Source organism: Chlamydotis macqueenii, chromosome 11, assembly GCF_036417535.1.
Source record: "Chlamydotis macqueenii isolate bChlMac1 chromosome 11, bChlMac1.mat, whole genome shotgun sequence".
Lineage (NCBI taxonomy): Eukaryota > Metazoa > Chordata > Aves > Otidiformes > Otididae > Chlamydotis > Chlamydotis macqueenii.
Window position 1 is genome coordinate 4,362,940 of NC_141566.1, and position 23,035 is coordinate 4,385,974.

A 23,035-nucleotide genomic window follows, 5' to 3' on the forward strand; every position below is an offset into this window, starting at 1 on the left:
TCCAAGGCTGAAAATGTTGGAGTGAAAAGTAGCTCACAGGTAACTGAAATATACAGATTGGTGCAACGAAATATAACGTGTACTCTTTTTTTTTTTTAGGGTCCAATGGGGGTTCCAGGATTTCAAGGTATCAACGGGATCCCAGTAAGTCTGCATATGTAAACATAAACCACCAGAATGTTAGTCACAACCGAAAGCACGTTAGCACAATGAGACTGCCCTAGCAATGCATAGTGTGCCTTGCAAGTGCTTGCTTCTCTTTGGAGGGACATGGCAGTGTTTGTGAGGGAACCTACCTGGTGGTGCCATGCTGTTTTGTAAGAGTTTTGGAGCCTGTTATGGGATGATAGGAAGTTGATATGAAGTGAGCCCGAGTTACATGGGGATCCGCTGTATCATTAAGAAGCTTTTCTTTCAGCACCATCTTCTCTCAGCACCATGTCTAGAAAACACTGTGTCATAAAATCACAGGCTTAAGGAATTGAAAGGGACCTCAGACAGCTAAACAGGTATGATCAGCTGTGCTTCAGGCCAGTTTTAGTACGTGTTTTCTAACCAATTCTTACAACCTCGTAATGATGGAGACTCTGTTAGAAAAGCTGTGCTAATGCCTAACTTCAGTCTGTCTTTCTGCAGTGTAAAGCTCTTAGTTCTCATCTTACTCATCACGGCACAGAGAGCAGATTGTTCCCTTTCACTTTGTAGTAGCCTTCTTGCATGTGATAATTGTTATCAGGTCTCCCTCAATCTTTTTTTCCTATGATGTGAATGAAAACAGTGGTTAGAGCTGAGGCCCTCCAGAGCATCCTTGCTTTTCTGCTAGGTGCTAGTTCTGGTTTAGATCTCAGCCTTTCAGAAACCAAAGACAGGAAGGAGATAATTGCTGCATTTTCCAGGTGTTAGAGGTAGGTAACCACTTTCCCTGACCATCAGGAATTTTTTTTTGTTTCTTTCTTTCATTCTTTAGAACTTCAGCATTCTAGTGACTGTTGTTTCCTCTACCATACAAAAAAATATGTGCCTGGAGTATTTTGACCAGCTTTCTTTTGCTTTGGTTTTCCCCAGTGATTTTTGCGAAGATGTCTTACAGACGCTTTACCTCAGGGAAGCTTTAGCTGGGCCAGCTTTAGAAGTTACCCCAAACTTCCTTGCTCTCTCTACACTATTTAGCTCATCCTACTTTCTCCTTCTTATATTAGAATTCTTTTCCTTTCCTTGATGACATTTTTCCATCTTCTGTATCCTGCCTTCAGACTATGCTTTCAGATGAGCTCTTTCTCATCTTCCCTACTTCCTCAGCTGGCCAAGATCTCCAACAGTTGAGCTATGTTTTCTTCCTTCCTATCAAAAACTGAATTGTTTTGATAGATTGGCTGAAAATGCACAGTTGGCCCTGTAAATGAGCTTACTTGATTCCAGTTCCTTCCTGGCTCTTGTTCTTCTCTCCCCCTCCGCTCATCCTTGCCTGTTTTCTCTCCTGCTCTGCTCCCTTGCTGCTTTTTTTTTTCTCTTCCCACCAGCCAGCTTTCTAGCTCTGAAGAGAACAAGCTGTTCCCATAATACTTAATTTAATTGAACACACTGTGGGAACATGCTGTTCTCAGGGTACTTTTTCAGATGAAACTCTGGAGAAAGGGGATTCCCAGCAATGAGGGGAGGCAGAGATACGGCAACAGGCACTGCCAGGTAGTTGGCAGTGACAGGCGTTGCAAGGAGAGAGCAGGGGAGGTAGATGAGAGCCTTCAAAGCCTCCAGCACATGCAGATCTGCTCTCTCAGCTTTACAGTGTTCTGCAGGTGGGTGAATGGGAAAGAGGTGGATTTTGCTGCTTGTGAACAGCAAAGTGCTTGCCGCTGTGGTGGTTCTGTGTCACAACTGCAGGACAGAAAAAGGAGCAAGGGAAATTAATTAAATTAATTCATATTGTTTACATTCTAGCCATTGAGATAGATTGCCAGTATAGGGTGAAAATAGCAACCAACGCTGTTTGAGAAGATACACTTTTGCCAGTTGCATTTCAGGATAGGGAGTAGCTTAGGTTTGTTGCGACATGTATGTGAACGTACGTACGTTATATGGATGTGTGAAATGCAGAGCAAAGGACAGAGAGCATATGCGTGCTGATACATGTCATAGAGAAGTAAAAATATATTGCTCTCTCTGCACAAGAATTAACATCTAAATACGAAGAGAGGTTCTTTGTAGTATGCAGGTATGTTGGCGTGGGCAGGTTTATTTTAGGCATGGCCAAAGGACTGCAAGGCTGTGGTTCAGAGGGGAATCCCACTATTGACCTTAAGGGAAGCGGCGTTCCACAGACTTCCCCTGGGGAATGCTGGTGGCAAGTAAATCTTGTTGTTGCAGCTGGCCTGACTAATCCCTTTAACTTAGTAAATACAGTGGCTACATGTGTTTATTGCTAGGCTTTCTGTGTCACACTGTAGAAGAAACCCTCAAATCCTTAGCCTTATTCGGAAAGTTTATTTTTTTCCGTAGGACAAGATTCAAGGACACTTCTGGCAAAGGCTGGAACTGGAGCCAGGAGATGTATATAGCTTTTCATGAACTTTCCAAGGAGTTCTAGAAGGAAACAGTTCTATGAGCTGAGCCCTTGTCTGTACCATGAAAGCTAGAGCTATGTGGAGAGGCGAAGTTCTCTATTTTGTGACCCTCCTAGAGGAAACACAAGCACTTGGCAATGGCTGTAAAAAGGCCACTTTGCCGTAACAATCCATGAAACTGCTTGTTCAATTAGTTCTGTGTTCACTCTTAACTGCCTTTCTTTCTCTGTTATTAAATATTTGTTGAGCTTTCCTGTTGGGATCTCCTTTGTGCTGCTTGATTTAGAAATGAGACCCCTTGGGGGGCAAGAGTCAGATAAAGCAAGGGCCTAGATGAACAGTTCGAGTTTCCCTATCTGTCTCACAGGGAATGTCCCCTTTTGTGAGAACAGAAAGCACGAGTGATCTCTCCGGCCTGTGTTTTAGCTCAGGTTTGTAAACTAGGCCCCCTGCCACATGTAAGTAAAGCCTGCAAAAGTCTTCTGCCTTACTCAGCTGAGGTGCCTGTGCTGAACTGGCACATCTGCCAGAACAGGAATTAGAGGAGGTGAAAGCACTGGAACTGTTAACCGCCGCTTTTCAGGTCAAAACAGCTCTTTAAATCAGTATTTTAAACCCCTGGGGAAAAGGTTCGTTCAAGCCAGAACGTCACAGGTCTCAAGGAAGTCAGTTGTGGGTGCTCGGTATCTCCTCATAAGGTTCTTAAAACAAAGCATTGTGAACTCTGATAGCAGATTAACTAGAAAGTAGGAAATCCTGTGGAGTTTTTTTCCTAAAGCAAAAGAGACAGCATGTGTATTTGTGTGTGCCAGTCTGTGTCATGCTTTGGCTCAGAACCGCAGACATGAATGCCATGGGACTGAGTGACAGGGCCACAGATTTTTTAAATACACATAAGAAATCACTGTGGGGACCATACTTTATATCTTCTCTTTGTGAGCTTTCCTCACGTGTTATGATGATACCAAAAATCTTCTGGGCCACTCGCAGACTGTGTTGGGCCAAGAGTTAGGAGATCTCACCCAAAGCCTTTCCCGAGATGTGAGGCCACCAGTCAACTGCCTGCCATCGGCTGGCTCTTGGCCAGCTTGGCTCCCTGTTGTCCAGCTCTGAGGGGCAGATGTTAGCTGTTTGGCTTCCCTAAATCCTGCAGCTGGCCACCTTATGTTGTAACCAGATACATGTGCACTTGTCTCACGTAGCTTCTGGTTTTGTTGATGCTGTAAACAGAGTAAAAGACCTGATAGACATTGACCGCTCTGGCCTCCCTCTGCAGTCACAGCCTGTCCTGTCAGAGCCTTGCTACTTTTGGCTAGGACATCCTGCGTGGATGGAGGACAATGGGTTGCCACTGATTTGTTCCAGCTTTGGGAGCTCATTAAATTATTTCTAAGAGACAAACCTAAATGTCAATAAATTGGTGCTTCAACCTTTTTCTGTCACTTTACCAGGGCCTGGCAAGTCCCCACATGCACACCACATGTGGGTGTTTTGACAGACTTTAATCATCAGAGCAATTGGTACTACGTACGCAGGGGTGCCTGGTGCTAATGCTTTGGGATGACTTCATTCCATGTCCTGAGGCCTTATTTAATCTCAAATTTGTACTTGTCTGGGTGAGCTGCCTTGATCCTGTGGTGGAGACACACACTTCTCCACCTTATTGACTGACAGAGAGCAGATTTGGGCTCTCTCCCCTTCTCTCCATTTTGTTGGCACAAATTCCAATACAGTTGCCAAATGAGCTGGACCAAGGAACTCATCTGGCTGAAAATGAACCCCATTAAGAAACAGAACAGCTGTTTCTCTGCTGTGTGGGTTTCCTGCTCCGACTCGCCTATGCTTCTTGTGCTTATGCCAGCACAGGGAGGAGGTAGGTGTGAGGAAGCAGGAGCGTGCGACGGCCCTCCTGGCAGCGGCTGAGACCAGTGACCAGGCTCGCGTATTTGCGTAATTATGGCTTAAGTTGCTCTGCATCCTTGGGAAAGTCACTCTGCTACTGTGTGCCCCCAGCTTCTCATCCGTAAAATGAAGATTATAGCATTCCCACATTTTTGCGGATCCACAGATAAAGGGCTTTACATTACTGCACAGTTCTCATTGGGTTTGGTCAGAGCACATGCTATTGCCGTGGACTGGCAAGACCTTTAGCAACACAAATGTGTTTTGTTTTAAGTGTCAGGCATGAAGGATTGTTAATGTTCTGCTTTATCTCCATTTTATCCATGTTTATTTTTTTACTTTCCTAGTGTGAGTCATAACTTGCTTAATGCCGTATCTTGAGGATGAATCTTAAGGATCAAACAAAAGTACTTTTGGGATGAGTCAAGATCAGGGTGTACAGAGGGGACGGGGAGAACTGTTGGTTACTGATACTATCTCCACAAGTTTCGTTTTTCTTCCTTCCACCAAACGCTGTCTTTAAGAATCACAGAACTCATTTCTATGAAAAGGAGGATAGAATAAGGAGCTGCTGGATACCTGGGCAGTGTGACTGACAGTTCTGCCTTTCTGTCTTTTGCCTACACGTACCCATACGACACTGAAGAAAAAGTGACTGAAGTCTCAAAACTTTCATCTCCTTTGCACCAGTACGATGCTGCGTAAACTCCAGTCAATTTAATAGAGCTCTACTGGGCAAAAGAGGTGTGAAATGAGAATTAGGTACAATTGTATTCTACTCTGACCAATAACTGATCAGTACAAATACTTTCTGTTAAATGCTGTTATTTTGATTAGATCTTTCTTCCAGTTGTTCTGCCTAAGGTTTTAAGTTTAATATCACAAGAAAAGTTGTTTTGCCTCAGTGGCCTGATGCTGGAGCTGTAACATCTGTTGAACTATTAAAGAATCCAGACTGGAGAGGAAGGAGAAGTCCCTGAAACTTTAAGCAGATTGGAATTATAAATGCTCAGTATTGTTGAGTCTGCCTCTGCCCTTGTTTTCACACGAGTAACTTCCACTCCTGGTGTCAGGTGCACCCTTGCGTGCTGTTTTACACGGTGTTACGTGCCGTGTGTTTCAGACTGCTGTGGGATGAGTATTGCCCTTTGGGACCTACTCATGCACGAGTTATGCACTTCAGAAAATTATTCCTTGGAGAAAAAGATAATCGCATGAATGCAGCCAGTGTTCTAAGATTTAAGCTTTGGGGAAGATAAACAATGCTGGCCAAAGAAGCTAGTTCTGTTGCAGTCTGCCATACACTGAACTTGAGTGGGAGTTGTGTGTTTCTTTTGTTTTGTGTTGCCATTTGGAAGATATCCGTTTTCTGGGGGCAGTATTACTAATAAAATAATGCATCCTGTCAGTGATTCTCTCTTTTCTTCCCCTTTACACAGGGTCACCCTGGACAACCTGGACCTAGAGGTCTGCCTGGCCTCGATGGCTGCAATGGTACCACTGGGAGTCCGGGCGTTTCTGGATCAGATGGGTTTCCTGGCCTACCTGGGCTTCCTGTACGTCTCAACTTGAGTATGGTGTTTTATAGTCACTAAACTAGGATTTGCTTTTCATGCCATTGTTGGAAAAGTAACTCCCAAGTGCTTCGGAAGAACCCTAATAACCCGAAGTTTATTAGCATTGTTAGAGCTCAGTATCATTTTCATATTGAAATTCCACTCTGAGGATAAAATGAAGATCCTGTGAATTCAGTATGCTCCCACACTAAGTTATGCCATTGTCACTGGCAGTATTCAAGCTAACATGGAAGAAACCATGATAAAGTTTTGAAGAGCCATGAAATGTCAAACGTCTTCCACCTGGCATGTTTCAAGTTAGTGGATGCTGATTCAGGAAAGGAGGTTATTACATTTTCAAGTCTATGCGTCAAATATTGGATGCCTTCCTCCAGGTCTTAAAATAGCCAAAATCTCCAGTCTCGCTGAGTGTCAATAGGATTTCCTTTCCAGGGTATGTGTTTTACTTTGAAAACACTTTTCTACCAAGTTGGAGTTTTATCTAGCCTGCACTGGACAACTTAAATTAGGTATCTAATCTATTCATCTACACTCCCCTTATAGAAAGTGGCACTTGTGAGAGCGCTTCTCCCCTTCTGCCTTTCAGGATGAATTGTCTTTGGAAATATCCATTTTTCTGCATGACTGTAGAGGAAGCGAAGGTAGCTGGGTCACGAAGAACTCCACTCTTAGATGCTTTTGGGAATTGTAGTTTTTTATAGCCTTTTATAAAAGTATGTGGTTATTTTTGAAGTGTAAGCAAAAAAAAAAATTTGACTTGATATTAATATATTTGACAAATATTTGAATGTTATTCACATTTGAACCCTGATCTTAGAAACACGGGTCATGTGACTAATTGTACATGTAATGGAACTCCTTTGCACATATACATGAAGAAGAGGAAGAAAATACAGTTGATGGATGTAAATAATGGCATTTGTTTCAGCATTTCTGAACTGTGCTGACATCTTTCCATGTCATCCAGACTTGAAATTCATACGATGTTGAAAAATACTGAAGCAAAGATCAAATTAAAATACTGGTTTCCTAAGTAACTCATTTACTCATACCTGCTGCTCAAATTTCTATTTTGTAATGCTTGTAGGATTATATTTTTGGCAAGGGAAGCTGCTTGGACCAGCCAACTGCTCTCAAATTAAGTTGGCAATTAAATGAAATCACCTCAGATAAATTGGATGGGATGATCAAGATTAAAATAAATTGGGTAAATCTAGAGTTATAATGGCAACTTTTTTGAAGATTCATGCAGTCTACCAGGTTTTTTTTGTCTTGATTCTAAACAAAATGTGGTGATTTACAGTGTAAAACAAGAGATAGAATCATGTAATGGTTTGGGTTGGAAGGGACCTTAAAGATCATCTCGTTCCAACCCCCCTGCCCTGGGCAGGCACACCTTCCACCAGACCAGGTCGCTCAAAGCCCCATCCAACCTGGCCTTGAATGCTTCCAGGGATGGGGCATCCACAGCTTCTCTGGGCAAGCTGCTCCAGTGCCTCACCGCCCTCACAGTAAAAAATTTCTTCCTAATATCTAACCTAAATCTACCCTCTTTCGGTTTGAAACCACTACTCCTCATCCTATCTCTACACTCCATTAAGTTGGAGGTCCTCCTCGTCTTTCCTGTAGGCCCCCTTTAAGTACTGGAAGGTTGCTGTAAGGTCTCTTCTCCAGGCTGAACAGCCCCAGCTCTCTCAGCCTGTCCTCACAGGAGAGGTGCTCCAGCCCTCTGATTGTCTTCATGGCCTCCTCTGGACCCGCTGCAGCAGGTCCAGGTCTTTCTTATGTTGGGGGCTCCAGAGCTGCATGCAGTACTGCAGGTGGGGTCTCAGGAGAGCCAAGTAGAGGGACAGAATGACTTCCCTCGACCTGCTGGCCACGCTGCTTTTGATGTAGCCCAGGATATGGTTGGCTATTGGGCTGTGAGCGCATATTGGTAGCTCATATTCAGGTTTTCATCCACCAGTACCCCCAAGTCCTTCTCCACAGGGCTGCTCTCAGTCCACTCATTGCCCAGCCTGAGTCCATATTTGAGATTGCCCTGACCCTCCTGCAGGACCTTGCACTTGGCCTTGTTGAACTTCATGAGGTTCATGTAGGCCCACCTCTCAAGGCTGTCAAGGTCCTTCTGGATGGTGTGGGTATGTACGTGAACAGGAGGGTTACGCTATGTCAAACAGATTCAGATAGGATCTTAAAAGTTGTTGAAGGCCTAAAATAAAAGAGGGTTCTAGTATAAACAGGAAAACACCAGACAAAATGTTTGCAGAGCCTTGTTTTTCTAAAGCCACAAGAAGTCGTAAGTTCTCACAATACCACAGCTTCTTTGACAAAGCTGCAGTGGTACATTTGCCGTTTACTGGAGCCAGGAGTTTGCCTCGTACATTACACTGAATACAAACTCTTTCAAAATGAAATCGGTATTTTTTCCAAAAATTAATTTTGGCCTTTTTTTTTTTTTTTTTTTTTTTTTTTTTTAAATCAGGGTCGCCCTGGCCCGAAAGGCCTTAAAGGAGAACCTGTGTTTGCTCAAGGAAGTCTTAAAGGAATTAAGGTAAGATTTGTTATCACATAGGAGAAAACACAGTACAAGAAGCACTGATGTCCTACAGGTGGGAGGGCTGATGCTGCAGGTTAAATTTCTCATTATGTTAGACGTGGATATCCTGGGTACGTCTGAATGCAGAGCTGTGAGAAAGGCCTTCTAATAACTTCGTAGAATTACAGAATGGTTTGGCTTGGAAGGGACCTTTAAAGGTCATCCAGTCCAACCCCCCTGCAAGGAACAAAACCTCAGCAGCTTACCATGGCTTTGATTTTTGCCAAAAGTACTAGTTTTGGAATAAATCTACAAAGGATTCGGTACCTCTTGTACTGAATTCAGTAGCCTCCTGCTTCATTAAATACTGAAAAGATTAAGAAATTTATTCTGTCAGGTAAGGCCTCCCACACTGACTTTGCTGGTTAAAATTAAGAACTTTTCTAAAATTCTACCCACATTATGTACACTCAAAAGTTGTTAGAAGTTAAATAGATCTTTATTTATTTACTTCAGTGTTTATGGGAAATACTCATAATTTAATATAATAATTATATACTTTTATGTATTTTATAATACATAAAAGGTTTGTAATGAAAGTTTTTATAGTGTATTTTCCAGTGTTTTTACAATTAATACAATTTTTTTAATGCCACTTTAGTTTGTCTTGTTACCCATAAATAAAATGGTTGTCGTTTCTCTGGAGTTTTGGAATCTCTCCATTACCAAACTTAAATACAGAAGCACAGGTGTCAAAGTATTTTCACATTTGCACTTGATCTAGTGTTAACTAACAGCAAATATTTCTATTTATAGAAAACTTAATGTTCCTTATAGTTTTTTACAAGAACATAGTGTAATTTTTGCTTGTGTATTTATAAATTTTAGGGAGAAAATGGTCTTCCTGGATTGGATGGAATTTCTGTAAGTTATTTAATTTGGGGAATAATGATTTTAAGTAATATTAAGTAGGTTTTTTTTATTGTATTCATTCTCAAGGACACTTTTCAAATTAGTGGGCTATATATTTACATATGTGATACCAGTAGCATGAGGAATTCCAGATTTGTAATAGTGTGAGTGGATCCACGTTATGGTAGAGGAAGTCGGATTTTTGCTCTTATCTGTTCCGTTTTTCCTTTGTCAAGTCGAACTCCCTTCTACCATTGAACTCTGTAACTTTGATTTTCAAAATACACCTAATAATATGAAATGGATTATTACAGTATTTAAATTGCCATACTTAATTAGGGGATATTACTTAATCTTTCCTGAGACTCACTTTTCTTTGGCTGAGGTTTGATGGAGGCGAGTGCTACACATTCTGTATTTGTCCTGTGTTGTTCTTACAGGGCCCAAAAGGTTTTCCAGGTCCCATAGGTTCCGCAGGCCCTATAGGATTGCCAGGTTTGCAGGTAAGAGACCTCAGCTGTTGCACTTGTTGACAGAACAGTTCAAAACATTGGCAGTTTTCCCTCCCTGTCTGTATTTGTGTCACGGCAATGAGCAAAAGCATGTGTGCACCTAAAAGGACTGAGCACAGCTGACTTTAAGCGTAGGGTACTTAAACTTAGATCATTTAATCGAATCACAAGAGGGAAAGTTCCCTTCTGGAGCAGCGTTCAGAGAATTTACATTGAGCAGAGCTTAAAACGAACTATGTGAGTGTTGCTTTTAAATTGAAGTTTACTCTTAATTAACCACAGTACCAAAGGGCAATGCTGTTGTAGATGTGAAGACTTGAAGACCATGTGTATCGGTTGCTTTTGCTCTGGGGGCAAGAGATGGAAGTTCCGGTACCACTGCAGATCCCAGCATTGCTCCAATTGTATGCATCCTAGTTAGGTCAAAAGAAATAAAATCTTGATCTTCTTCACATTTAGGGTCCAATGGGTCCCCCTGGGCCACCAGGTCCAAAAGTAAGTACCTACCTTTCCTATTTTCTTTCTACCCCTGACTGTTGGCTCTGTTAACAACACTGTGGGCCTAGATGATAGCGATGTTGCCGTTTTATTTTTCATTCATCGTTGGCCTTTTTCTCTCTTAGGGTAACATGGGATTAGGCTTTCAAGGAGAGAAAGGAGAAAAGGTGGGTGAAACTTGTTCTATTTTGGAAAGAGCATGAAATAATACTCTAGTGTTCCATCATAGCTTGATGCTGTAGAAAGTGGCTAGATTCTAACATTTTCTTCTTCTTTTTCTTTTTTTTCTCTTGGACTGATTGACAGTCCAAATGCTAAAGAGTCTTGCTGGTTCCTTATCTGTTGGTACCCAAAGAAAGGATGGGAGCTTTTCCTGGATGAAGAGGGGAAAGGGGAAAATCTCAATTCAGCACAGTATTTTCATGGTTATCGAGACGTGAAGTCCTTAAACATCTTTTGAATCTCTGTCTTTCTGTTTCGTTGGGCCCTCACCTCTTGAGTTACTCTACTGACTTCATTCTTTTTGGCTTTCATAATATTGTTTGCATCAACGGATGTGTAACTGGCATAACGAGGGTTCTCAAAGTTCTCAGTTTGGGACTGAATTCTGCTGCTGTTAAAATCTGTTCTCAACGTTCTATATTTCTAATTGTTTCTTGACTTCTTTGTTTTCATATTTCTCCCTCAAGGTTTTCTGAATATTCATCTGTTAATTCAAAAGATGGGCCTTTTTTTTTCCCTTGCCCTGTTTTATGTCCACAACTCTTGTGAAACAGATTTAACACATTTTGTTCATCTTAATTTTCAGTCTGATCTTTTGACTTCCATGTCCAAACTCCGGTGCCAGTGTTCAGGCACGCAGATATTATGTATGCGCGATATAATCAGAGTGGCTTTTTTCTGATTCACAAGCCACTTTCATAGGAAATCAAACATGTTCTGCCTCTGTTAATAGCTTCCTCTTTTGCCAACAGGGTGATGTAGGGCTGCCTGGCCCTCCAGGTCCCCCGCCATCAACTGGAATACTGGAGTTCATGGGGTTTCCAAAAGGGAAGCAAGGAGAAAAGGTCTGTAAATTCAGTTTACAAACTCTCCCTCTCCCTATGCTCCTTCATTCAAGGCTGAGTGAAATTACTGGACAGTGAGGGCTGTTATAATTCTAAATCAAAATCATTTTCTGTACTAGTTTAATCTACCAGATGGCTATTAAATATAAAAATATTCTTAGCTTAGAGCGTTGTGAACCACTGCAGAATGCATATGTCTCAGAAGGAGAAATGTGAAAGCTATTTAAAGGTTTTTCGTCATTAATCCTAAAAATAAATGAATTGTAGTTTGTTTCTGTTGGACCTGTGAAATTGTGTCAACTGAAGCAAAACCAAATCCATTTGGAAAAATAAATAAAAAAATGCAGCTCTTTTGCTTTGGCACACTACTCCGAAATAATGAAATTTCTCTCCTTTACTTCGTTATCCTGGCGTTTACTGAGATACCTATTTAGCTCATCAATGTTTTTATAAACGTGGTATGAATCTTCAGTTAAAGGTTCTCTACATGCATGAAATTTAGGTGTGTTGAATTAATCTGGGACCTATACAGGTCTAAGCTTGCCTAAGCCCCTGCTTAAGTCATGAGAGATATTGTCTTACTTTGTGGAGTTACGTTAGTGTGAGGTGAGATTCAAACGCACACCATTCCTTTTGGCTCACTCTTGAATCTGTTAGCAGGATTGTGCAGACATTATGCTCTCTTATCATATGTTGTTTTGCTGCTTTCCATGAAGTACTGTGCCTGGTCCAGTTCCCTAGATGACAGTATGAAATGCGTCTAGTTTGACTTTTACAAGTGGAGGACAGCAGAACCACAGTTCCCAAGTCGTGGTCTTTGCAGCCGTGGGCGGTGGTCACAGACAATCTGTTGCATGCACCGGCACTGTGCTGAGAGACGCTGTTATCTGGCACGTGATGACACAAATCAAATATACTTGGTGACAAAGAAGTTACAAGGCCTTACTTTAGGAGTCAGGAGCCTGATGGATGGATTGGGGAAAGTCTTGCTTTCACGGGCACGGTCATTTATTGTGTTTACCTCTCCCTCTTGTCAGGGTGAGCCAGGCCCTCAAGGATTCCCTGGAGACAAAGGATTGCCTGGCGTGCCGGTAAGGACAGAGGAGAGTTTTTAATACATGCCTAGTACAAGATAGATGGTTCAACAACCTGAAGAGCTCACAAGGTCTCAACAGGAGTTTCTAGGCACTAGAATACTTTGAAAATTTGATTAAGATGTCCACAAGACATTTTGAAGAGTGTAACAGTAATCTGATAGTTTTTTGTCCTGGGGATACAAAGAAGGTAAAGCTATCCTACATTATGAAGTAGCCATAATTTCAGTGCATGTAATCTGCAGAGTCCTGCAAGTAGCCATAACTTTTACATGGCCGCTTGATGGCAGTGTTTCTTGATGTCCCACAGAGAGCTAGACATATTTTTTAAAAAAATCCTTTTTTTTTTTTTCTTTAATTACGTCTAAACATATTTTTTTTTAATTTAAAGTTGTAAAGCACATACAGATCTTTCTGTCTGATACGTATTCAGTTTTAAAATGGGCTGTTTAACTTTAGTGCTCATCAACTGGGGAATGTGTAGCATCTTCTCTGTATGAATCAAGACCAACAATTTATCCCTGGATTCCAAGAGCTGTTTCCCAGCTTATAACACAGGTTCTTTTTATACGCTTAAGGAATAAATATTTTGTGGAACTTCTGACTAATAAGATAAATTGTTTGCCAGTCTCTTTGACGTACAGATGTTCTTAGTAGAAAGATGTGCGACAAAATCCTGTACATGGAGCACAGTTTGTTATTTGCGTTTGTGGGCATGTTCCATTATGTGCATGTTTAGCTTTACGCATCACAAGAGGCCCATTGTAACTAGTGGGGGCTGAACATATGTGTGAACTTCACCGCAAGCGTAAGATATTTCAAGATTGAAGCTTGAAAATTGCTTAACTACTGTAACTCGTGCTGAAATTAAATCCTGGTATTCTATCTCTGGATTTGATACTTCTTGCTGACTGGGAAAACCACCAAACATTTCCAAGTGTTGAGCATGAAAATGCTGGTTTTGTGTCATTCTTAGGCTTTAGAAATGCAAAAGGGTGCTCCGAGCACTCCCTTGAGCTACTGCTGTTAAGAAATGAGATTTGAAATAGTTTTCTAAACGTAGAATACAATACAGAGTAGCAGTGACAGGACTTTGCCGTTTATAGCATGAAATTACTTCTGTTTGCTACTGAGAGGTGTGCCGTGGCTTAAATGGATATAAGTCATGGGGAATGAAGAAGATAATGTCCTGCACGCACTGCCAAGTCTGGTTGATGCAGGTTTTCTTTCTGGGGCAAAAGAGTCCCAGCAGAAGCAGTCACTTCCCCTTGTCTCTCTGTTGTATTGTCCTATTAATAGATGGGTTTGCTCTCATTTTGTCTTAGCGCTGCGCTATTCAGTTCCAAACGGATCACAGATTTAATGTTGACATTTTTCCTCAGGGCTTTGGAGGTGTTGGAGAAAAAGGAGAAAAAGGTGTGCCTGGCTTACCCGGTGGCAGGGTAGGTATCTTTACAAAGCCCTTAAATGCCTGTTCTCATACACATGAAGCCTCTGAAAGTTAATGGGTTTTTGCTGTTCTAGGGTCTTTTGGGACTGGATGGATCCGAAGGGATTCCAGGGAGGAAGGTGAAATTTATTTTATTTTTTACTATACTTACAATTACAGAGGCTATCTGACTGCTTAAGATCTGCTGACTTCCTTAGCTAGTGGCTTCAAGTTCTCTGACAGATGAATGCACCTGCCTTATTAAAATAGTGAGAGCTAGTTAAAAAGTCCATGTAAAACTCTAGATCCCTTTAATTGTCTCTCTCCTTATCCCTACATATTCAGAGGACAGCCTCCTCAGATGGGAAATTGTACATTCCCTCCTGGAACAATCAACTCTCCCACTTTTCCCCTTTTAGGGGTGGAAATGGCCAGATGATCAAGTGGCTGAAAATGTGTTAAAGAAGTTCCCCTTGCAAATACAGCAGTGGAAGTTGTTGAAGAAAGCAACTTTTAGAAATAGAATTTTCATTTTGCAGCATGGAATTTAGTCACTTTTCTTCTATATTTTGTTTTGTATTATCCTTTTCAAGATATACTGAAGGTGATGGTATCTCCAACATAATCTAATTCATATTTGTATGTTAAAATTATATGAAAATTATATAAAAACAAGCCCTTTATGACAAGTTTCTCAATGATACTGTGTGTGGGCTATATTGGGGCCTAGAGCTGTCTATGATTCTGTGAGAACTCCAAGAGGTGTCCTGCTGATTTAGACACCCTCATGCCTTCTCACAAGTTCTCACCAATTTACAGCACAAGGAGGCCTAAAGGTGCTCGGGTATTTTGCAAGTGCTGAGAAATTGATGCCATCAGCTTTCTCTTTCTTTGTTTTATTTCTGCAGATGTTTGGTAGGACAATGAATTGGGTTTGTGATTCAAGTCCAGGCACTGCAGATCTCTCAGCTAACGAATAAAGCCACTGTTGTATTGTCTCACTGTGTAACAGTGTTCTTCTGCGTGACTTTGCAGGGCCATCCAGGTGTTCCAGGCTATCCAGGACTGGATGGAGTTGAAGGCACGAAGGTAAGTTCACACATGAAAACACCGAAGCATTACTTTTTAAAAGATATTTGCATGAATAAATAAGTGTCATTGCCCCAGTCAAATTTCTTCTTTACCTCTGTATCACTGTAATTTTCAGTATGTTTCAGTTCCTTATTTACTTTATTGTTGAGGATAAAAATGAATGGTTGCTAAACACTTGTGTATTTTAATACCTTGACAATGTTCATTCGCATAACTTGATGACGCACAAGTGTAGGTGTAGTCTCTCTGGTCTCCTTTGTCTTTACACCAATGCCACATTTACTGGACAATTGAGGTAAGATTAGATGGAATAAGTGGATGTTAAGATAGTTGCCAAGGCTATCTGAAGTCTTAGGTCACAGATGTACAAGTGTTTACAAGCCTGAGAAGAATGTGTCTGATTTCTCATGCTGGAGGTAGGCAACGTAGCAGATATTTTCTGGATATCTCACAACTTGGGCAGTCAGACATCTGGAAACTGAGTGGAAAATGGTTGCATAGTAGTTTTCTGTGGAAAACACTTATCTGCCACCAGGACTGGCAGATGTGAAATGCAGGTACTGGAGGGCTTTTCTGTGCAGAGCAGGTGGAAGAAGTAGTAGTACAGGTTTACGCACAGAGGAGTATTACTGGAAGGAGGAGCAAAGTGTGCACTGCCTTGGCTCACTGCATGGTGTTTATATTCTAAATATGACGACAATTTGGACAATAGTCAGATTGTGCGCTTGCGATTTTAAAGAGGATTTGATACTGTGTTGGAGTGAGAGGAGGGAATGGCACTGCAGTTTGTCACAATATGCTTGTTGTTTTACCTGGCTGATTTTATGGAGGAATCCATTTTCCTGGAAGCTCCTGTTATTGAAATTCAGGATTCCAAGGCAACAGCTGCAGTGATGAATGCTTTTAAAAACGGATATGTTCATAGCAGCGCTCTTGCTTTTACCATGAGGTGAACAAAAATGATTTACCAGGTACTGGTCGATATGATGATATGATAACTGGTCCCCAGTACACATGGTACATACATGTCCATGCTTCCTGTGGAGGTGACGGGATACCTTCAGAGGATAGCTGGGCAGTAGCAAACACTTTATCTGAAGCAGCCATCAGTTTCATCAGACAGGAAGTAGGTAAATCAGGCAGCAGATGATTGTGAATAGCAGAAATACAAAGTTAATTCTCACCGAGACAAAGAGTGATGGTCAGTCAGTGAATGACCGCAGACATTGCTGCCGTAGTACAGTCTGCTTCCTGACAAGCAGTCTTCCCCTCTATCACCCATCTGAATGTGCTGTGAATCTGTTTGGTGGTTTTTTTTTTTTTTTCTACAGGGTGAATTAGGTGGCATCGGTCCCCCAGGCCCTCCTATCGTTATTGACAGGGAAGGTCTAGTCATTTCAGGTACACGTTTCCATTTTGGTTTGGAACTTCTCTAAAGCACTTTTTCTGATCCAGCTTCCCTTACTGTATTTCACCACTTTTCCACATTGTGTATTGGGTCTAACCCATCCCTTGTTGTTTTTCCTTTAATTTCTGTATTATTGTCATACAGATATGTTTGGTTTCATGTTTATAACTTCAGAGTTTACGATAAACCTTTCAGCCCCACATTGCAGACATTGATATGTTTCCAGGCAGAATGAGATTTGGTACCTGGGAGGCTGTGTGTGAGCATGGGGAAGTTTTGTGTGTCTGCCTGGGTGTCTTTCTTCAGTGTACCAAGGAAAAACAGCTTCCTTGGACATGAATACTTTGAATATCATTCTGCTCTTATTTGTCGTTCAATGTGGTAAGAATATTGTTGAGAAAATGAGCTTAATTAATGCCACAGCTGAATGAGGCCCGGATGGGAACAGTCTCTGAAGCTATAAAGGTAGGGGGACAAATTGTATGATCTCTCTTATTCTTCCTCTTTGACATGCAGTCAAGTTTGAAACAATCTCTAACAGTTCAGGAGGAATTTTTCCCGTTATTGTGAACTTTGACTAACAGGCTTACTGCTAACAGCTTTGCAACCTTTGCTGTCAGTGAGATCAGTGGCCACCGGGGTGGTTGCCTGAACAGAATCCTTCAGCAGAAATTCTCATGAGATTTTCCTCCTGTTTTTCTGTATTTATCTAATAGGTGCCGTGGGTGACCCTGGAAGCCCGGGAATACCTGGTCCTCCAGGAGATGAAGGGATCAGTGGTTTACCAGGCCTTCCAGGAGCTCCAGGGTTTCCAGGCCTGGAGAGAGGTACAGCACCTGCTAACAGTATCCTTAGCAGGCTGGTTTCTGTCTTTGTGGTTGAGGAGACTCTGGGTAGTCGCCTGGAGAAGGTGAAGGTATTGGAGCAAGCCTTTCCCTGCTCCTTCGGCTGGTTGATTTGCAGACTGCTGTATGAGACGTAGGAGACAGGGATGACACACAGGGAAACCAAGTGTGTTGACTTGGATAGGAGCAGAATTAGTCCCACAATGATTACAGCCCAAGAGGGTCTCCAGCTGTGAGTATTTGGTATAGCAGTCTACACAGGAGGTTGGTTGTTTGATTTCTGTTTCAGTAAATTGGCAGAACCTTTCCTATGAAAGCTAAAAGATTGGCCAGATCAACCCACTGTGCGTGGAACCCATTTGTCCCGTCAAAGATCTCACTTGGAAGTTTCTGTTTCACGTGAATGTCATCTGTGAAGCCCTGGCCTGCAATGATCCAGAGGCTAGGAACTACTAAGGACATTATCTCGCTCAAAAGAAAACAGAAAACAAATAAACCACAGTCTTATGTGGTTAATTGTCTAACTGATCAGTGGGACTTAAATGCATCCCTGTGAAGTTTTTTTGATGACCAAAGGAGTGTGTAATTGGGAGCCAGTTGGTGCCTCCAAGTAGTAGGTTTTCCTTTGTGTGCAATTATAAATTGTTCTGTGCTAACATGGTTGCAGTTCAGGGCACAACAGTAATTTTCATAACCTTAAAAATACTAGAATGTATTTGCTGCTGGAGAGCTGCTCATTGTGTCGTTCTCTAGATGGAAAGGGCCCTGGAGGGTCTCCAGGTATTCCAGGTGTGAAGGGTGAAGTGGGAGAACCAGGAAGAGCAACGATTGGATTACCAGGCACTCCTGGCAGAGATGGTTTACCGGGTCTGCCAGGAGCACCAGGATTGCCTGGTTCACCACGTATGTATAGTTTTAACATCTATTTTTATATTGGATTCAGAGTGAAACAAGACAAATAATCATTTATATATTTATTGCTTTGCCAGTGAGGATTATTCATCTGTAGATCTTAAATGTTTGGTTGACACCTTAAATATATGTACCAGCAGGTACCCCTCTGAAGTAAGAAAACACAACTAATTGTTGTTAAGAATGGTAGCCTGAGAGACTGACGCACAAGGTTGTGTTGACACAGTTTATGACACAGAGGACTTTGAAGTTCTAGGCCGGTCTCCTACTGGCTTAGATAAAGAATAGCCCATGACCTTATGAGCACCTGGGGTTAAATATCTAGTCTTGTGAGTACATATTTTGGGGACCAGGAGGTCAGATAGGATGCCTGAAGAGACAGTTTTCAGGCCTAAGGAAGCATGATTTTATTTTCAAATGTTCATTTGTATGCATGCCCTGATTGGGCAATTATCCATTGTTTTGTTTTCCTCAGAAACTGACTATTACCTGAAAAGGGTTGATTTTACACAGACCTTGTTTTACCATTCTGCCATAAACTGAGTTCAAACAGCCTGTGTTATTTTTTTAGTGCCAACCTTTCAAAACAGGGCACACTCCAGCAATGGAGCCAATGAGCGTGGTCTGATTAAATTATTTTCTGTGGAGAAGAAATAAGTGCTCTCTTACCAATAACTGTTTGCTAGTCAAATCCAGCTCATTTTTCTGCAGAGTCTGTAAAGCTCTTGTAGCTGTTTTTAGCTGAGGGTTGCAGTTTGTTTCCATGGAGCATCAGACGGGTGCTGGTCAGCACTCCATCTTACTGTTGTCACCGAGGGGAAGAGTTTTCAGACACAGTAGTTTTACATTAGATCACTTTGCACTGCTATTTCTGTCAACTCATGTTTCATTCTATTCAGCATATGAAGAGATGTAGAAGGTAATCCTGCAGTTATAAAGTGAGGGACAAGGACAGTCCCCTTAACTTTTTTTTTCATTTAGTCTCTTTCCTGAGCTGCAGCAACTTAATGAGAAGTCGAGGAGCTCTGCAGAGTGCAGGTAGCCCTGGGGATGGCTCTACCATGCCCACAGCAGCAGAGACACTGCTCATAGGTGATAGCTTCTGTGCCAACAAAAGGGCAATAGCCAGTCATCGCAGTCACCAAGACATTGATTTGTCCCTTCATCTTCTGTCCATGAGTCTCAGCTTCCCCCAGAGCTGTGAAGGCACATCTGCCATGAGCTAAGTCATTTGCCGTTCTTTGTACAACCTGCTCACAGTTTGGTTGGTTCTTCAGACAACTGTTAAGTCTTTGAAAAAGTGCAATGGTAGAGCAGTGGAGGAATGAAACTGTTGCATCCACATTGTGAGAGCTTTTGCTTTTGCTCCTAGTATGAGGAGCTAGAAGCAAACATGGCAGAGAGCTGCAGCCTGTGATACCAACCACGTTCCGTCTCCTTGTGTAACTCTCCAGGTGCAGTTTGATCCAGTGCCATTTCTGTCTGTTGCGTAACTGACATTGTAAGTAAGTAATGAGCTAGAAATCTAGCCTTCTCACAGCTTTTCCTTGCCTTCTTCCCACATACAGGCCCTTCATTTGCCCCAGACACGATCCTGGATGGAAGGACTGGGGTGGTGGGGGAGCCTGGACAAAGAGGGCTGCCAGGAGCTTTGGGTCCAAAGGGGTATGAAGGTAATTGACTCTTGTTTTGGGAGAGCCTTTTAGCAGTCATTGGGCCTAAGAAAGATATTTGCATGTGGTTAATATCCTAAGGGATAAGGCTGAAGTGTCTTTATGACAAATCATAGGAGGTTGAGATGGATTAAAGGAGCCAACAGCCTTTACAGTTCAGAGGGAGTTGTGCCCAGCACTGCCAGCAAAATCCTGTTCCTACTTCCTACTCTGCTCAGGCAAATAAGCGGATAAATATCTCATACCCAGAAAATTAGCTAAGTTAGTTATACTCTAAAGCCTTAAGATGTAATGAGACTCAGCAATAAAATCTCATTCACTGCTTTTTGCAATATAGGCTGGAAATGACAGAGAAACTTAATTTTATTCTCCTCTGTGCTAAAAATGATGAGAATCTGGGTCTTAGTGTGTGACAGAAACAGTAGCAAAAGCTATGATGACACAGACGCTGTGCTTTGTGTTTGTTTGGATTCATGGCCAGTTACAATCCAGGAAAATATAAAGATATCCAGCTGATGATCACCGTAACCTACTGTGAGTGGGAGTATGGATTTGCTTTCTCTGACACATAACTATCTCTTTAAAAAGCCACAAGACTTCTGTCCTAAAACTCTCCTAAACCCACCTGTTTAGAAGAGTCTAAACCTTTGGGAAGAGGTCAAGAAGTGCTGGGGTTCATGCTGCACGTGGTAGTTTGGTGATGGGCATTGCATAGAAATTAACCTGAGCACAATCTGAGCTCCATTTGCTTGACACTCGCATCACCTGAGCAGAGTAGGCACAAAATTAAATCATATGAGAATGGTTTTGTCCTAATTGAATCAAATACTACTTTCGGAGCTCTTGCAAGTGAAAAGGGTCTTTATCCAAATGAAACTGAGTGTGGAGTGTTGACTGTATTTTCCAGGAGAGGCAGGTGATTGTGCTTGTGATGGAGGAGTTACAAGAGCTGGTCTAAAAGGCATCTCAGGTCCACCAGGTCCATCGGGAAGCCCTGGTGTGCCTGGGATTAAGGGCATTGGTGGAGACCCAGGCACTGTAGGCGCACCAGGACTGCGAGGCCCTCCGGTAAGGCAGGAAGAGTTTGCATTGGTTGTCGTGAGTTAAAGGAGAAAAAGCACCCATGTGCAACTGCTGGTGTAGTGGAAGCAGAACACATTTTATTGCATAATTTCTTCTACTTGTTTGGATTAAAAGAAAAAAAAAAAAGGTAACCCAGAAACTGATTTGTGAAAAGAAGCTGAAAGTAGAGGAATTGTAACCTATAAAAAATGGGAGAAGAAATGGTTCTTAAGTTCTGAGAACTGCACGTTTAGCAGTCAAGAGAAAAACAGTAACAATTCTTCATCCCAGGACTTCTTGGCTGTAGGCATATGTGGGTTAGACCCAGGGTTCTTCCTAAGTGAGAGCTGGCTGGGGAAGCAGATATACATCTGCATGGAGAGAAGACCTGAAAAATCGAATGGTGAGATCTTTCCACATCGTTGCTCATAGCTATAAAAGCTGTGTGTCAGAGATGCATTCTTCTTCTCAACTTCTGTATGCTAAATACATTAGTGAGAGCTGAGCTGTGTTTTTTACGGAACAGCAACCATAACAAACAGGATTTTCCAAAGCGCTGAGTGTTGCTCATTGGTAGTATTTACTTTTGAAAATCGTAGGCCATGAGGATACCAGTCTTTTTTCTTCAGAGTATCTTTTTCAGTGTCAGAAAATGCTTCACACCAAGTAATAGGGAAGATTATTCAATACTTGAGCCCTGTTATATCATGAATGATGTAGTGTTCCCAGATGCCATCCAAGACTGCTGTCACTATAGTGCTATATACCAGGGCTTGGCTTGCCACTGTAAAGCTGTAGTGACTTGATTGAAACATTTGGAAATAATCAAACCACCTTTTTTTTTTTCTCCTTCTTCTAGTGTGATGTATACAATAGGAAACTTTTTGGAGATTCTTTCTAGCTCCAGTTGTTGTGTCCTGTCCTCATATGACATTTTTAAGAATCAAAGCCTTTTCTCTGCATATTCATTTTCCTGGGTTTTTTTGCTCTTTTGGTCTGTAGGCTTTGGCTGGTCAGCAAGGTCTTCCAGGCCTTAAGGGAGAAAAAGGAGATTCATCCTATGCAACAGGCAGAGGTGCTCCTGGGGACCGTGGTGCGACAGCACCCAGAGGACCTTCAGGCATCCCAGGAACCCCAGGCAGGGATGGACTTCCAGGCTTGCCAGGCCCACCAGGCCCTCCAGTAAGTTCAGATTAATTTAGCAGCAGTACTTGAGAATTGAAATAAGGAGAAGAAACAACAGAAAGGCTTGGCTTACTAGTCCCGTTTAGCCCTGTGGTAAGTCTCCAATACATAAAAAAGCTCACAGTCCCTGAGCACAAATTTATCTTGGTCAGGATTAATAATTGGCACTGATTATGCCTCTGGCTACCCAGTCAAAAGATAAACTTCCAGTAGTGGGGTAGACCCTAATGCTGTTCTTTGTTGTGTCCTAAAACATAAAAGACACTGTTGGCATCATCACAAGTCAAATTTTGGAATAGAATCATAGAATCATAGAATCATAGAATGGTTAGGGTTGGAAGGGACCTTCAAAGGTCATCTAGTCCAACCCCCCTGCAAGGAGCAGGGACATCCCCAACTAGATCAGGTTGCTCAGAGCCTCAACCAGCCTGGCCTTGAACGTTTCCAGGGATGGGGCCTCCACCACCTCTCTGGGCAACCTGTTCCAGTGTTCTATAACTCACATCGTAAAAAATTTTTTCCTAATTTCTAATCTAAATCTACCCCCCTCTATTTTAAAACCATTACCCCTCGTCCTATCGCAACAGGCCCTACTAAACAGCCTTTCCCCATCTTTCCACACCAGAATCTTTTTAATTAAAAAGAAAGTAAATGTCTTTCAGAATATGCAATATTTACATTTTGGCAAATACAACATCAAATATTATTTTTAATAATCACTGAGTTTTCCTGCATTTTGAAATAATGGTGGATAATTCACAGTGGTT

At 42.0% G+C, this 23,035-nt stretch overlaps 1 protein-coding gene across 1 annotated transcript in view; it reads left to right on the plus strand.

Moving 5' to 3' along the window:
- The window catches only part of COL4A6 (collagen type IV alpha 6 chain), a 92,692-nt gene that overhangs the window by 49,188 nt on the left and 20,469 nt on the right, over positions 1–23,035 (plus strand). Inside the window, exons 4-21 of the mRNA XM_086756679.1 lie at positions 100–144; positions 5,903–6,019; positions 8,526–8,594; positions 9,468–9,503; positions 9,932–9,994; positions 10,463–10,498; positions 10,627–10,668; positions 11,476–11,568; positions 12,606–12,659; positions 14,045–14,104; positions 14,187–14,231; positions 15,127–15,180; positions 16,515–16,584; positions 17,308–17,418; positions 18,190–18,339; positions 19,917–20,021; positions 20,929–21,089; positions 22,086–22,265. Coding sequence (XP_086612805.1) covers positions 100–144; positions 5,903–6,019; positions 8,526–8,594; positions 9,468–9,503; positions 9,932–9,994; positions 10,463–10,498; positions 10,627–10,668; positions 11,476–11,568; positions 12,606–12,659; positions 14,045–14,104; positions 14,187–14,231; positions 15,127–15,180; positions 16,515–16,584; positions 17,308–17,418; positions 18,190–18,339; positions 19,917–20,021; positions 20,929–21,089; positions 22,086–22,265 — 1,491 coding nt within the window. The remainder of the gene's footprint in view (positions 1–99; positions 145–5,902; positions 6,020–8,525; positions 8,595–9,467; positions 9,504–9,931; positions 9,995–10,462; positions 10,499–10,626; positions 10,669–11,475; positions 11,569–12,605; positions 12,660–14,044; positions 14,105–14,186; positions 14,232–15,126; positions 15,181–16,514; positions 16,585–17,307; positions 17,419–18,189; positions 18,340–19,916; positions 20,022–20,928; positions 21,090–22,085; positions 22,266–23,035) is intronic.